Below are 15,960 nucleotides of genomic sequence, written 5' to 3'. Positions count from 1 at the left end.
ACCTAAAAAAGTATCTTAAGATAAACCGTGGGGGTTTATGACAACCATTTCCCACTTTTCAAAGGCTTTCCTCAAGCACTTCAAGTATATAATTTGCATCTTTTGGCTGAAGCCAGTTTACTGAGGATGGGGAACACAAAGTGACTAGGCTAGTCACCTGGGCCCAGTTGTTCAAAGCCAGGTTAAGCTAATCCAGGGTTAACATAAACTTTGATTCAAGTTTAATGACTAATCAATAAGATTCTTCCAAAAGATTTTTATCCTTAATTTAGTTTTGACTTAGACTTTTCCTTACCATTAGCTTAAAATTAGCTGTTGAAAACATTTAAAATAAGTGAGATGAAAACCTCGGTTAATTTTTAATCGGGGATTAGTGTTAATCGGCTTTCGAACAACCAGGCCCAGATCCAGAGATAACAGTAATTTACATACTTTTCTCACTCGCCAGCCTCTGGTATATTTTTGAAATACCACAGCTGCTTGAGACCTTGACATCTTGTTGGGAAGTCTAACAAGAAAGTGTCATATTTTTAAAAATAACAAATGCAGCCAACTCAAAAGAATACCAGCAGAACTGGCACCAACTGTCTGTTTTAGAGGTGCTAGCTTCAAGCACCTGCTTTCGGGTTTTTTGCAACAGACTATTTTTCTGGCTGTTGTTTTTCTCCATGAGTGAAAGAAAAGCTGGAACAGTTGTCGGCTCTCACAGGCTATAGTTGTGCCCATCTCAAAATAATTGACCTACCGGTATGTCAAATTTTAGGCTGTTTTTCGATTTGCTCAGAATTGTCGGAATTTTTGCATGTAACCTACAATTCGATCAAAAAACGTTGTCCAGTATTTTGTGAAATTATGGAAAATATGTGGCTATTTTCAACGCTAAGTAAGAGAAAAACAGCGTAAACTTGAGCCAAGAAGATGTAATGTAATTTGTAAATCACTCTCTCGGAACAAATAATTACCACCTAGAAACAAAGCATTGTTGATTTCTTTGTGTTTTTCGCAGATATTTCTTGAAAACGAAACACAAATCGGTGAAAACAAATACTGCACAATGTTTTCTAATCGAATTGCAGGTCACATGAAAAAATTTGGAGAAATCCGAGCACCTGAAATAAAAAATGGCCTAAAATTTGACATATCTATCTGCCCACGTAATTACTAATAGCAAGCTTCGCAGTAGCCATCTTTCTCTTCATCCAATTTAACAAAGAATGTTTTTGACATATTTAATCCAAGCAGTATGCATGTCAAGCTTGTAGTTGTCAGACTATTCAACTAGTGTGTCTGTCAAATGTCCAGTTGCACTGTTGACGGTATCTCCTTAGATGTAAGACTGAGGTATTTTAGCATGGTTTATGGCTATGTAGGAAAAGCAAATCTTAGGGTAACCAGGCATTTTTCAGAGATAATTAAGCAACAATAATTCCAGAAAGCGTTAAAATATATTGCTTTTTTCTGCTTAATTATCTCTGAAAAATGTATCAGGTTTCTATTACCCCAATTTTGCTTTCGATTTTTGATAGCCCTTGCTAAGATCTTTTTTTTGATCTTTCTTTTTTCCCGCATAGTGATACACTGCACAAAAATACCTTTGAATTAGTAGGCACTGTCCCTAAGATATTAACTTGGACCATCCAAAGATGAGCAGACCGTATGCACAGAAGCAAAAGAAGGCACCATCCTTAAAGACTCAGATTCCTTTCTTTATCTTTTTCTGTTTTGGTTAATTTTTCCTGTATACAAATATTTGTCAAGAAATGACTTTAACAATATATTTTTGCGCAGTCCTTACCTTCCACTTCTCTCATCAGGGAAGCCATTATTGACAACACCATATCCTGGCAGAGGTGCAAGCCAAGGAGCATACCCAGGGTGCACTGGGATCATGGGGAATGGATACATCACAGAGGGGTGGGGTGGGGCTGCCATGGCTGGGTCAGGATAGTAAGATGATAGGGCTGGGTAGGTATAATTTCCTTGATGACTTGGATGAGTTGTGCGTTCTTTTCTTCCATCCTTTATCTTAGTTTTTGGATCCCTGGAAAAACAAACATGACATAAAAAACCCTGAAAAGTGGCCTTTAAAATGGCATGATGTTCATGTTTGTGGCTGCTTTCAAGAGGACATTTCAATCTAATTTTGCATAGATGTTCAGTAAATGTTTGGTGGCAATCATCGACCTTCTTCAGAATTAAGAATGACGTCATTGATTCCAGAGTAACAGCATGTTTGAGTGTCTTCCGATAGGATTGATATAAAAATAATGATAAAAAAGTGTCAAAAATGGTTTTGAAAGAAACACAGACGTTTCGGATGTATAACCCCTTTTCAGTGTGGGGAAAACTGTTTGAGTGTCTTGTTTATCAGATTGTTGTCTGCAGTGTAAAACCTGCCATGACAAGTCATACTTCCAGAAACAAAAGGAACAAGTAGCTTTCCAGTGTTACAAAATTTTGAATGACGTTTTGCCAAAGAAACCTCTAGTTTTTCTTCAAAACTCAAAGTTATTTACCACTTCAGAACAGATATTTCAACAAACATGGTCAGGTATCCCGGTTGAGGAAGATGCAACTACTTATTAACTATCCCTTCTCTACTAAAACACTCAATAGGTCACCTCCCATATTCAGCATAATGCTGTCCAAAAGGCAGCGGTGGAATAACAGTTAGCTTTCCATGTTATAAGTCTTGATCATAACTTGACTCTGCTGAGGCCGGGCGGCTCTCAAGTTTGGGCAGATACTGTGGGCTAGGTGACTTCTGTGATGGTGGAAACTTCTCCCCCTGTAAGATTCTGCAGACCAAAGACGATGGGTGTTGGAGACTGGGAAGGACTTGCCTAGCTTGGACCAGTCTCTGGTCTTTTCTCTGTCTCTTAACCTATAATCAACGCAAGGTTAATTCATGGTCACTAAATTATCATAATTTTGTCAATTTTTTTTGTGAAACTGGAAAAGAAGTTTCTGAACAGGTATAAAGAAAAAAAGAAAGATCCATTGCCCACAATAAACTTTAACTTTGTGTAAGCAGCGAACTGTGTTAAAAAAATGACAATTTGTCGCAGCCTTACAACAAAAACATCTTCCAAGTCTCTACAGAAATTTTGGCAAGATTTCCTCCCAGCCCCGTACAAAATTATGTAAGCTTAACTTACACATTTTGCACTAGAGGGTTAATATGACAGTGATGCATGTGGGGTTGTACGGAAATCTATCCGAAACTTTAAGCGATAATTATTTTGAACGAACAGAAAGCGTAAAACAACAACAACACAACACACTTACCTCTCAAGAACATTTTTGCTGGGATTATATGACGACATACTTCACACAGTTGAGTTGTCTTGGAAACGACATCCTTACTGTCAAAGCTGCAAATGTCATTTCTTTCCAATATCACGTTTGAATTTGGAACTAAGGAGAAATCCTCGCAGTATGATCTCACTTTCTCTTGACAAGCATTTCAAACAATGAATGTAAAGACTTGCTTCCATACCTCAAACTGCCCTTGGACATTTGCTTAACATTTGCAGTTGTTTTCAAACGTTCGTCCGCCATCTTGAAAAAAATTATTTTGCCCCAGGTTCCTCTGGGTTTATACGGCCGGGAGGACGAGGGAGAGTCAATCACATGACATTTTCGCAACTTTTGTTTATTTATTGATATTTGTTATTTATTTGCTTATTTTGCAGAGGTTATAAGTCTGAAAAGATGCCAACTATCGCTAGAGCTCAACGGCTAGTCGTCATGAAAAGGGAACCTTTAGCAGAAAGAACCACTAGCTGTCAGTTAGAAGGACCACCGTGACAAAATAAAAGTACCGGATTCTAATCGAATCACCAACAAATTGTACAACAAATAATGCAAAAAAGAGCAAGGCTAATTTAAAGGTCTATGAAATATATTTTTCCAATACTTCGAAAGGCACGGCCTTTCTTCAAATAATGCAAAAGATACATTTACCTGACCTTAAATTAGCCTTGCTCTTTTTTTGCATTATTTGAAGAAAGGCCGTGATGGGTGGGCTTCCGGGTTCCTTTCTCTGAACGTCCAAGGATCAGGCGTAATCTATCAAACACGAGAAAGCGTGTTTCATCAGATATATATCCAAACACTGAGAAGTAGGTTGAAAAAATGAGGCGCAGCCAAGTTTTTTTTAAACGACTTCGAGGTGTTTTCGATATCTGATGAAACACACTAAGTTTGATATGGCTTCTCTTATGATCAATAATTTTTGGAGAAATTCAATGCTAAAGTTGGCAAAAATTTATGGTAATTAGGAACATATCCAAACCACGGTCACAGTAGTGATTTTCTTTGTTTTTCTTGATGAATTATTAATGAGTTTGAGAAAAATCCGTGTCCTATCGACTATTGGTAGTTTAACCTAATGCGTTTCTTAATATTGTACAGATTTTGACGTTTTAGCTTTAAAGTTAGGAAGAATCGATTTTTGGCAATTAACATCGTGCACGTCAAATAGTTTTTCTGGTGCTCATGTTTGGGGAGTTTTGCGAAACATATGTTTGGCACATAATATTGAAAATTCTTGTTTTTCTTTTCAAGTTTATTTTCCACATAATTCGTTAAAAATACACATTATTTACAATTTTTTTGCAAAGTTTAATCAGTACGCCGGGGATGCGGGGCATTGAAAATAATTTTAATACCCAAAAATAAAATAATTATTCTATTATTATAAACAACAACAATAATAATAATAATAATAATAATAATAATAATAATAATAATAATAATAATAATAATAATAATAATAATAATAATAATAATAAACATCGGGGCTTTCCAAGTAAAATACATCTCTTAATAAATAACACTTTTTACACCGATAAAGAGGCAAGTGAACATGGAGTTGACTAGAAGGTGACTGAATGGTTGAGAATAAAAAAATGTAGCACTGCATCGTTTTGACTCACGGATAACAAATCTGTTACCGACATATTTACATTAAAGAAACAAAAATGAAATACTGACTCGTAAAAAAAGCCCAGCATTACAACTCTATGCTGGAGAAATTTTCTTTTGGAGTCTAAAGTAAATAAATACTAAACTAAGCTTCTCAAATGGACTCGAGTTGTATTACAATACAACAATATTCGTTTGTGTCGTCAAATGATTAGAAATAAATTAGAAACCAGCAGCTGCATGGTTAAGCGACTGAATGACTCTCGGAATCCATCACTGGTTGATTGATTGATTGATTAACTGAATGACTGACTGACTGACTGACTGTCTGTCTGACTGACTGTCTGTCTGACTGACTAAGTGACTGTCACATGATTGACTGACTTACTGACTGAAGACTGTCTGACTGATCGGTTGCTTGGTTTGCAGCCAGGCTGGCCGGCCGGCAAACTAACAGTATATGTCCGAAAACAACCTCGTTTCCAGGGAAAGGGAAAAGCCCTGGGAACGAGGTTGGTCCTAAAGCAACTTTTAATGAAACGTGTCAGCCTCCATATCCACGAGCTAAAAACGCCAATCTCAAATGATGCAGAAACATTTAAAGGTCGAATGTGTTTCTTTCCTTTTCGCGTACAAGTAAGTCTTGCATGTCTTCATCTAGATGAGCCGTCAGTTCTTCCATCAAGACATCCAAAACCTACACGAGGAAAGCAAAATGGTTACCGAATAAAACACTTAACAACAATTGCGTGATAATTATGGCGTAGAAAATCTGAGATTTCTGCTCGGATTTTCTAAGGTTTTCTTTGACGAAAAATCTACCGTGTTTTTAAACATTGTTCAAGTGGAAACTGAAACTTTAAAAGCATTTTTCTTTCGACCGTCACGAAATTAAACTCAACTGAGTAATCAACAGACACAAACAACGCAATGATCCAATCAGAACTCGCAGCTAGGAGCATGGTGCTAACAGCCAAAAAGCGCGGGAAATGCGTGTATCCCAAGCACGGGAGGTTTTGGTTCTCCATCTTGATTGGTTGAAAAAACAGCATCTTCGCACTGATTGGTTAGAGGCTTAGAGCACTTTGCACGAGGTTTGCGACCGCTCAGCCAAAGAAAGCTAACTATAAATGTGATGTTACAAGAAACGAAGCAACGTTGCGTAAAAAAGCAGATCTTAGCAAGGACTACTGAAATCCAAAAAAGAAAATTGGGGGTAACCACGCATTCTTCAGAGATAATTAAGCAAGAGTAATTGTGAAAAAGCTTCAAAATACATAACAATGTATGACATTTTTTCCAAATTGAAGCTCGATTACCTACGAAAAATGCACGGTTACTCCCGATTTTATTTTTGGATTTCAATAGCCCTTGCTAGGATATTCTTTTCCTGCAAAGTCATAAACCGCGCAAAAATACCTTTGAATTAGTGGGCGCCGTCCTTAATAAAGCATTGTTACTCGGACCATCCCGAGATGCGCAGAACGCATGCGCAGCAGCAAAACTGGAGAGGGCACCGTACTTAAGTATACTTATATCTATTCCAAAGCTTTACTTCAAAACTCATTAATAATTCATAAGCCCATTAACCTATCAAATGGTCGATACAACATCACGTGCAGTGGTTTTAAAACCCTATAAAACCTGCTCCTCGTGAGTATGCGGTGTTTAATGTTTTTCTCGTATGCTAATTTCCAACGTTCACAAAAGCATCATAACTATGAACTCTCTTGACACACGCTTTGCCAGGAATGTTTTTGAAGCCGTTCAAAAAACTCTCAGCACGTGTTTTATCGGGTCTAAAACCACTCCGCTGCGCCTCGTGGTTTTAAAACCCGATAAAACACTGCTGCTCGTGTTTTAAACATTACTTTAACCGAAAAAACTACATTACAAACTCACCATCAAGAACCTGATCTGTGTAATCGTTGAAGTAAAGTGATAAGTTATCACCCGCCAATTGACTTAACAAATGCTGCAGACAGAGCGCATCAAGGAAATGTTCTTTAGCAAACACAGAAACCTGCAGAGATTGCAAAGGAAAAACAACAACTTAAAACTCAGAAACCAGTGACACTCTTTACACTCTTTACTAAAATTCGTACTATCCTCAACGTGGTCATGTTTAAGATGAATCTAGTACCTGTCGTACCTGGAGTGTTCGCTCCCTTTGACCAGAGGTCGAGAAACAAGCGTGCACAGAAAGGAGCGAAGACTCGAGGTGCGAGATTGGGTCAAGTTCGGGTTTAGACAACATCCTCGCATGCGCGCTTGATTAAGTTCTTTGAGTCGACCCTCTCTCGAACGCCATAATGAATTTACGCCCCACAATCACTAAACCTACAGTAATCCTCTATTCTGTGGTCTGCTTTGCAAGAGTACAGGCTCCCAACACTCCAATATTAATTAGAAAAATCGTCTCCATGACATAAGAGTGTCTCCGGGTACCAGGGTATGGCTGCAAAAATCATCGTAATTCAATTGTAATTTTTTGCAGTCGTTCTCTACCTTCCGATAGCCTGCGAAAGCCTTTTCTAAAGGAGTTACACAACACTCGGTCATCGCAGCAAGAACCAGCTGCAATATTTATTTGTTACATCACTTCAGCGAGAAATTCTGGACCTTCTAAAAAGGGACACTCCCTCTCCAGCCTCCCCCTTCTTCACCACCAATTCTCCCCACTCCCCCACCACCACCGGTCACGGCGAAACGCTCTCGTAACCAGACCCCACTCTGCTGTGGTCCATGTCACCCACAAGCTCTACAATTTTTACATCTGAATCATAAACATGTTCATTCTCCTAACTGTTTCCTTTGTATTTTGTATAGCACTTATTGAGAGAATTTCTTTAGATATCAAAACACACCTTTGGCGATGATTTTGTTTATTCTCATAACCTGTGTGTTTGATCAAGTAAGGACATTGTAAGGAGAATTTACATGCTAGTCACTACTGGGGTTTGAAGGATCAAGGTAATTTGACTCCATGTGGGATTTATTACGGGCAACACGTCTTGTAACTACAACATTGCACCAGTCTGGTAACTTCTTCCCAATGCCATCAGTTGCTAAGTTACCTTGTCAATCTGTTTATTTCTGCCAACTTCCGCCACATCCCGCCAGGCCTCAATGATAAGCTGTCTCAAAAACGGTTGTGTGACCTCGTCAATGATGCCGTTGATTAAACCATCATCCTTGTATTGCTGTATAGCCTCCGACACCTACGATTCAAAACAGAGCTCGTAAAACAGAGTTTAAGGCTGCGTTCGATTGACACTATTCCGTAATAAGGTCAATCAAACGCAACCTAATTTCAAACGGAATACATGAAAAGATCAGCCACATCCCCAGGGACGCAGCGCGCATCGTATTGTGGGCCTGGAGCGTATCTGAGCCCACGCTGTCTTTAACAAATCAACAGCAGTTTTCTATGGTCTATACTCTTGTAGACCATAAAATGACGTCATAAAATGTTCAAAACTCAAGTGGAACCACGAGCCGCAGGTGTTATCAAGTTGTCGAGCGTTTTGAGACCTGAAAAATGGTACTGGTTGTTTGAAATGGGTGAGAAGCCTTATCCCGGAAGCATAACCTAGTTTAGTCTCAAAAGGTTTAAAGCTTTCGAGAGGCCGTCCGTACACCTTGACGAAAAGGTTGAAAAACTACCTTCCCGTCACCCTCGGAAAGAACTCGGGTTTCGTGTCATAAACTAATCTTGCCTTCATACAATCTGACATGTTAGAATGGCGGGATACGCGAAAACATTCCTTAATGTTATGGACTGCGAGCAGGCTCTTTCTTATCCTAAGTTCTGTCACGCTCGCGCGATTTCTAACGAACGGCGATAATTTTATCGTCGCTGAGGGGAACAAGTAGGACTGCTCGTAGACTATTTGTTACAGCAGAAGTCATAAACTTTATGAACTCCTTCCGTAGGAGGGATGAGACAAAAGCAAAGAAGAGGAACGAAAAACAGAACAGACAAGGTAACTCCGTTCAATTGGTGCCAAATCGGGATCGGGAGAAGGATCCTGACTCGATGTTGCGGGATGGCGCGAAAAGGGACAGCGGGAAGTCTGGGAATTAGTGAGTTAAGGCACCATTTGCGCATGAGGGCGCGTGCAAGAAATGCCTCCGGCAAGGAGGGTAGAATAGGATGTAAATAGGGTGACAGTGGAAACAGGCGTTCGACAAGCCTTTTTTAGACCCAAAAATTCTAACAGCTTCTTAAGGGTTGGATACTGAGCGTAAATTTCAACGGAACAAACGACATTTTGGAGCCGGAAAGCGCGCAAATATTGAAATCTTTGTCGAAAAGCACATCACCTGAACATATGAAGCTAACTCACACCATGTAAAGGGAATCGAATGTAGATTCGGAATAGCGGTATGGAGGGAAATTAAACCGTGGTAAGCCAAATTCGAAAACCCAAACTGCCGTTTTTGATGTAAGAATTGACCAAAAATTTACATTATATAAATGACATTCCTTAGACAAATCTGTCAGTTTTGATGTAAAGATCGACCAAAAATTTACATATATTTGCATCTGTTGACAAAATGGCATCGCAAACGATTCAACGCACCGCTTCATAAAATGTTACCGATTCGAGCCTAACAATGGAGGAGATATACAGCAGGTATAACAAGCTTGTAGATAAATCCTTTAATGTGACGGGATGGCTTGAGAAGGGACAGCGGGAATTCTGGGAAATAGTAAGTTTGTCATATAAATGAAGGCATCAGACACGCATGACCGCGCGCGCATGAAATGCCTCAGGCAGCCGGGGAGGGTAGAATCAACCAAAATTTACATACACCTCATGGTATGGTATTGATTAAACCTTCCGGTTTATTAAATGGAACGGACTATGTCAGCTAAAATCATGAATTTTATAAGAAGAGCGGACTCAAATAAATACTGAACGACAACATTGCAGCTTCCAGCGGGTATGGCAATAGACTGTAAGCGCTATAGTTTTTCAATCAATGAATCAATCAACCAATCAGTAATTTATGTTAACACGTTGCTACTAGGAGTTTAAAAACTCGTTCAAAATTCGAACGTTCATAAACAAAATGTATCATATCAAACATTCAGATCACTCGATATAACAAGTTACAAAAATCGCGTAATGTAAACTATAAACCTATAAAAAAAACGTCCTAAAAATTTACAATCACAAAGTTCGCTTTGAAAATCATTTACATCGCTTGCAACACAAATGGCGAAGGCAAAACGTTCAATAGCTTAGATAACAAATAAGTGAACGAATTCTTCTTCACTAAAAGATTAAAACAAGGCAGCTCCAACGTTGAGCCTTCACCTCTTAAACCATATGGGGTCTGCTAAGGTTCCGTAGAAATTACTACAGTGTATTAATAAAATACTGAAGCGTGACCTTTTGTGACTAAGAACACAGCATTATGAAAGTTTTGCGTGACTTGATATTTTTATTCAAATATATTTCACGAAAAATAACTTGTAAGCCCAGCTAAAGCCTTACATCTATGAGTCATCAAAAAAATTCCTACTCAGTCCTTCACCGTATTGCTAAGAATTCAACAACAATCCTTTAATTACGCCGTAAAATGGCTTTTCAGCTAGGCATCATCGCTGTTTTTACCGCGCTGTTGTACTTTTCAACCTGTGGATCCCAACCAACAAAGCCCACCAAACATGGTGAGATCTACCGCGCTAAAAGTGAGATCGACTCGCTGATTTTCAAGTTGACTCTGGATTTGAACACCTTCAACGAAAAGAAAAATCTTGCCGCAACAATGCAGAAAGACGCAAACAAATTGGCTCGAATCGCCGAAGAAGAAATCGCCTTGTTGAAACCAGTACAGCGTCTTCTGGAAAAACTTGCAAAAGGAAACACTTCGCATGGATATCTGAGCTGTATGGCCGGAGAAGGAGGGAAAATACAAGTACGAATTGAGGCGACAGGATCCTCTCTGCCTAAACACTACACTATAGCTGTACCAGGTACGAAAGTTTAGGATGTTTTTTATCAGCATTTTTTGAGGAAATACTCTTTACATTTTTGACGGCTAAACAAGGAATCAGCCTAGAATCTGTTAAAAAAGATTACAAGGAACAACGTCCAAAAAGGTGACAGTGAGCTTTGAAACAAAACCAAAAAAAAAAAAAATCAAACCTTAACGAAAAGGAGATTTCTTTATCCCGAAACGATGACTTATTACAGATACACCGAAAAACGAGGTTGAACTTTCTAAGTATAATTAAGTTTTAGACAGATTGGCTATTTGGAGTCTGAATAAAATCCATAAGAATCACTATCAAATTAAAAACTTCTGCCGCTGCATAGTACTTCCTTATGCTATTTTTTAGTATACTGTGTAAGATGATTCTGAGGCGTTACCCATTAAACGAAAGCAAATGAGCAATTTGTCACTTTTTGAGTCTGTAAATGAAATTCTAAACTATTTATCAATACTTCCTTTGGTACTGCTTACTTGCTGTACAACGTGGTTCTAGCTTTTGACTCTATGGATAAAATACTTTCCTGCAGTCCCGTTTATTACGCTGTTCAAGGTGATTCTAACTTTTGAGTCCGTGGATGAAATCCTAAAGTGTGACCATTCAAATGAAAGCTATTGAGCAGTACTTTCCTGCAGTGCTGTTTATTACGCTGTTCAAGGTGATTCTAACTTTTGAGTCTGTGGATGAAATCCTAAAGTGTGACCATTCAAATGAAAGCTACTGAGCAGTACTTTTTTGTGGTGCTGTTTATTACACTGTACAAGGCGCTTCCAACTTTTGAGTCTGTGGATGAAATCCTAAAGTGTGACCATTCAAATGAAAGCTACTGAGCAGTACTTTCCTGCTGTGCTGTTTATTACAATGTACAAGGCGCTTCTAACTTTTGAGTCTGTGGATGAAATCCTAAAGTGTGACCATTCAAATGAAAGCTATTGAGCAGTACTTTCCTGCGGTGCTCTTTTCTAGATAACTTTACTACATCACATTTAAGATATCTCTAATAAAAGACACAGCCCCAAATTAAAAAGGAAGCATAAAAACTCAGATACACCAAAATAAAAAATGCTGTACAAGGTGATTCTATCGTTTGACTCTGTGCATGGAAGCCTCAAGTGTGACCATTCAAATACTAGCTCTTAGGTTTCTTTTTGTCGTTTAATTACGTTTCGTTTCTTCGTCAGAGATTCTCGCTCCCTAGCCATCCTCTCCTGGGAATTTCTTAAAGCAGTTGAGGTGTCACAAGTCGCTGTGACACTTTTAAGATATTTGTTCACTGATTGACATGAATTTTATTTTCCTCAGTTAATCACCGAGAACTGATAGATCGTGGATTAACACGCGACAATGGTGACGACTTGCATGTCTATTACCATGACAACGGACGGCGCCCCGTTCAAGTTGACCGCGTCATTAGCGGCCTGGGAACAACGTCTGCCACTGTCCAGTTAAGACTGCAGGCGCCTATCTCAGCCAACACTGTTGATGATTCCTCTTATTCCTTAGTGTTTGGTGCTGTGGTCAGCGGCAGTGCCATGGATAATCCTGACAAAGTGTTCGCCTTCTATGACGATTTCTCGAGCTCAACTTTGAAAAAAGAATGGGTGAAAACCTGGGGAAAATGGAGCGTGCAAAAGGGACGATTGTTGGGAAGCACGATGCAAACAAGAGATGTGAACAATCGTGATCAGGTCGAAGTTGGACTATATATTCGCTCCGGTTTTCAGTGGAAAGACGTCGAAGTAGAGCTTGACTTGATGGAGACGTCTGGGCTTAAAGGCCGTACAGCAACTGGACCATTTCTGCGCTTAAGTAATGTGAACCCCAGCAAAACTACAGGATGGTGGCTGCAATACTACCTGGGCAGCCCCAACGAGTGCTACTTAAGGCCCTTTGCAAACAATAGAGATGGCAGCTGGAAATACAAAGGAAAGCTACCCACAGCCTTTACATTGAACAAGTGGTTTCACTTCAAGTATCGAGTGCTGGGAGACAGATTCTGGCAGTGGGCGAACGGCAAACTTGTACACGACAACCTCCAAGTGGGCAAAGGGTGGAAAATAGCTGCAGGAACCCTAGGACTGGGATGTCATAAATCTAATCTAAACTGCAAAACACTTTATGACAACATCAAGGTAACATTTCTGGTTACCACTGCCCCAAAGATCACCGTGGGAAGGATTCAACATTTCATTCCTACCCAAAGTCCTCTCCTGGGTGAAAAGAAGCTTCCTGCTGACTCGTGTAAGCAGATCCATGATGCAAGTCTCGCCAACAACAAACCACGCGCCAAGAATGGCGTTTATTGGATCAAGACAGACCTCCAAGGAAGCTCAGCAGTACAGACTTACTGCGACATGAAAAATGGCGGCTGGACACTCGTGGGCAAAATCAGCGGAAGAGTGGGCAACATTTACAAGAAATGGCTGGTGTCTAACCACAACACTGCAGCGCTGAAGACTCCAAAGATCACAAAACGCAAACAGTTTGCCTGCATTGACGCGCGCAGTTTGGCAGTAGAGGAGGCGTCCATGGTTCTGCTGTCCAGCGGTGAGAGAGTGGATGGTTTGGGGAGCAAGTGGGTCATGTGGCGGTTGCCTGGTGACAGAGGAAAAGCCTTGTTTTGGAAACATTCTGTTGGATGTTCAGCTGTGAAGGCGGCTGTACAGACACCTGTTACGGTGTATGCTTGGAATGGAAACAAAAAGGTCAGACGATTTCACTTGATTTTCCAGCGTATTTTAGCTGAAAACTGCTAATCTTTACGTTAAAATGTTTCAAACTATTCACATGTATTTTTCCCTTGAATGATGATGCAGTTTCCATATTGCACAGAGTCAGACGGAAAATAAAGCATTTTTTTGGAACCTTTGGCTACCGAGGCGCTTATTTCGAAACAAAAACAAGCCAACAAAACAAACCGAAAAAATAACAAACAAAACAGGTTTTTTTAAACATTACGCATTTTAGGTTCACTTTTACTTTTAAAACTCGGTCTTTATGCGTATCACTCAGCGACAAATAAAAAAAATATGGTTGGATTGAGACCATATCTAAAATTGTGAAGCATATCTCGTGGATAACAGAAATCAATAAGTATAAAATACTGGCGCGTAGATATTATTTTGGGTGAAAAACAATGATTGGGTTGTAACGTGTTGAAATCGAAGAAATGCCGAACCAAACACTTATAACCTCAATGGAGTAAGATTTCTTTGACACTTGTCTCTCGTCTTTTTAAAACAGATTTGTTACCAGAACAAGTTCGGGATAATGCCTTATGTTGGACACGGGGGATCATATCCTTATGCCTCATACAGCACAGCTGGTAATGTCGGCAGAAACGACAACTGTATGGCTGTGGGAGTCATGCGTAAAGGCTCCACTGCGCATGGCTGGTCACAGAATGCCAATGGTTACGACAGTCCAAGCAGCGATTCTGATTGGCCAAACAGGTCAGTCAATCACCAGTCCCCCCATTTGACGGTCTGGCTCAAATAACATTTTTCTTTTTGCTTCGCTTTGCTTTGCAGGTTTATAGTAAGTTGGTGAAAGTCTTAATTCCTCGAGAAAAGAAATGCACATTTTAGTTCATTAGGTTTTGTTGTAGAAGTAAGAGAACGTTTGCAAATGACGTTTTTCACTTAAACAACTGATCAAGGATGACAAATTATTTTTAGAAAAGCCATTCTTAAGCAAAGGTCAAGAACATTATTGTACGGTGTAGAGATATCGAGAAAAGCTGATTTTTGTGATCTTTTGGTAAAGAAACAGAGAATCAAGATCATAGGAAACAAAGTAGATACTAAATAATGATTTTATAGCATAAAAGAAAATTTTGTTGCAGGATTTTTTTAAGGCGCTGCTGAAGTAAATTTAGTTTCGCTTCTGCGCAAGCTGTGCTATGCTGTATGAAAAACAAAAAAAATCAATAAAATGGTGTTGGGTAAAATTTGTGCAGTCTTACTTTATCAAACGAAAAGTACTATTACATCCTTTGCTATTAACAGTCCCACAATTCCTCCCCGGCAGAGGTTTTATTCACGCTTCCGGTGTTCTCACAAGCCAACACTCCACGCTCGCTAAGCGAGTTCCCGCGAGGCAGGCGACTTTCGCGCGCGTTCGTGAATCCGTATCATCCCTGATGGACAAGAGAAACAGCGAATATGTTCTCTATTGTTCCTACGAAGTTCAATAACATGGCTTGAGGTCCCCTTTTAAATAAAATTCGTTTCGCTTGTTTGTTTATGTTTACGTTTGTATTTTGAAAGGAAATTACTTATAAAGGAGCATTTCTCTCGCTAAATTTGAGGAGATGGGACCTTCAGAAAAGAGTTAGGAAAATCCGTAGAAATTCCAACCACTTAGGCCCGGTTCATACGTCGAACTTTACATGAGCCGAACGTAATCCGATTTGGTTCGGCGCATGTAAAGATCGACGTATGAATCAGTTAGGATCGACAGATTTGTATTTAGGTCGACCCGCCGTTCTATTCGACTGCGCCAGTCGAATAGAACGGCAAAAGTTCGACTTCGATTCAGACGTCGAACTTTTCATGTGCCGAACCAAATGCATACGTTACGTATAAATTATATAAATTATATCTATCCCAGAGGTCTGTGCATTCCATCGACTTGGCATGTGCGCAAAGGACTTCATTCTGAACAAGATGGCGGGAAAAGAGGAATGTGCTTGTTCTTCTTGTTTCGAAACAACTGAATATACTTGTCTGAGATGCGAAAGGTTAAAAAAAAAAAAAAAGAATCTATGCTTGAAGTGCACACGCACTTCAAACCGACAGAAACTTTCCAATACAGGCTATATCAAAGGCGAAGTGTCAAGACTTCTCAGAACAAAATCTTCAAAAACAACATTTGAAGAAAAAATTACTTTATTCAAACAGAGATTATGCAACAGAGGTTACCTCAATAACCTTATAATAAAACTCTTTCAGAAGTCAACCTCCGCGAAAGAATGTCGGCACTTCAAAACAAACTAAAAACCCGCAAAAACATTTTGAGGTTTG

At 39.5% G+C, this 15,960-nt stretch overlaps 5 protein-coding genes and 1 pseudogene across 11 annotated transcripts in view; 3 read left to right on the top strand and 3 right to left on the bottom strand.

Moving 5' to 3' along the window:
- Positions 1 to 3,546, bottom strand: part of LOC146469119 (uncharacterized) — a 37,008-nt pseudogene extending 33,462 nt beyond the window's left edge. The window contains exons 1-4 of the transcript XR_014867301.1: positions 3,289 to 3,546; positions 2,622 to 2,884; positions 1,796 to 2,041; positions 433 to 508 (exon numbers count right to left, since the gene is read on the bottom strand). The product of XR_014867301.1 is annotated as an uncharacterized LOC146469119 (transcript). The remainder of the gene's footprint in view (positions 1 to 432; positions 509 to 1,795; positions 2,042 to 2,621; positions 2,885 to 3,288) is intronic.
- The window catches only part of LOC146469117 (uncharacterized), a 102,058-nt gene extending 87,425 nt beyond the window's left edge, over positions 1 to 14,633 (top strand). The window contains exon 5 of the mRNA XM_085123781.1: positions 14,524 to 14,633. The gene's annotated coding sequence lies outside the window, so the exon portion shown is untranslated. The remainder of the gene's footprint in view (positions 1 to 14,523) is intronic.
- Positions 1 to 14,678, top strand: part of LOC146469116 (uncharacterized) — a 64,028-nt gene extending 49,350 nt beyond the window's left edge. Inside the window, exon 4 of the mRNA XM_085123780.1 lies at positions 14,544 to 14,678. The gene's annotated coding sequence lies outside the window, so the exon portion shown is untranslated. The remainder of the gene's footprint in view (positions 1 to 14,543) is intronic.
- LOC146469103 (uncharacterized) overlaps positions 1 to 15,960 on the bottom strand; it is a 202,370-nt gene that overhangs the window by 102,539 nt on the left and 83,871 nt on the right. Inside the window, exons 12-13 of one of the 6 annotated variants that reach the window (XR_014867296.1) lie at positions 5,459 to 5,533; positions 4,930 to 5,404 (exon numbers count right to left, since the gene is read on the bottom strand). The gene's annotated coding sequence lies outside the window, so the exon portion shown is untranslated. Of the gene's footprint in view, positions 1 to 4,929; positions 5,534 to 15,960 lie in introns of those variants that run through there. The other 5 variants (XR_014867297.1, XR_014867298.1, XR_014867299.1 and 2 more) reach the window with 5 other exon arrangements.
- The window catches only part of LOC146469110 (uncharacterized), a 47,869-nt gene continuing 36,838 nt past the window's right edge, over positions 4,930 to 15,960 (bottom strand). The window contains exons 8-10 of the mRNA XM_085123699.1: positions 8,007 to 8,150; positions 6,824 to 6,952; positions 4,930 to 5,626 (exon numbers count right to left, since the gene is read on the bottom strand). Coding sequence (XP_084979825.1) covers positions 5,528 to 5,626; positions 6,824 to 6,952; positions 8,007 to 8,150 — 372 coding nt within the window. The 3' untranslated portion in view covers positions 4,930 to 5,527. The remainder of the gene's footprint in view (positions 5,627 to 6,823; positions 6,953 to 8,006; positions 8,151 to 15,960) is intronic.
- LOC146469118 (uncharacterized) lies at positions 10,507 to 14,530 on the top strand. The gene is made up of 3 exons (XM_085123786.1): positions 10,507 to 10,918; positions 12,239 to 13,641; positions 14,180 to 14,530. The coding sequence occupies exons 1-3, from the start codon at positions 10,522 to 10,524 to the stop codon at positions 14,432 to 14,434; spliced, it is 2,055 nt and encodes a 684-aa protein (XP_084979912.1). The 5' UTR covers positions 10,507 to 10,521; the 3' UTR covers positions 14,435 to 14,530.

The sequence above is a fragment of the Pavona decussata genome, unplaced genomic scaffold (genome assembly GCF_977016875.1).
Source record: "Pavona decussata unplaced genomic scaffold, jaPavDecu1.1 SCAFFOLD_127, whole genome shotgun sequence".
Classification (NCBI taxonomy): Eukaryota; Metazoa; Cnidaria; class Anthozoa; order Scleractinia; family Agariciidae; genus Pavona; species Pavona decussata.
The sequence above is the reverse complement of the archived record's forward strand: the minus strand, read 5'-3'. Positions and strand labels throughout refer to the sequence as shown.

Excerpts from the sequence above, each read along its gene's own strand:
- LOC146469118 (XM_085123786.1), top strand. The coding sequence starts at position 10,522 with ATGGCTTTTCAGCTAGGCATCATCGCTGTTTTTACCGCGCTGTTGTAC. Across the intron at positions 10,919-12,238 it reads CTACACTATAGCTGTACCAG|TTAATCACCGAGAACTGATA; the intron begins GTACGAAAGTTT and ends TATTTTCCTCAG. Across the intron at positions 13,642-14,179 it reads CTTGGAATGGAAACAAAAAG|ATTTGTTACCAGAACAAGTT; the intron begins GTCAGACGATTT and ends TTTTTAAAACAG.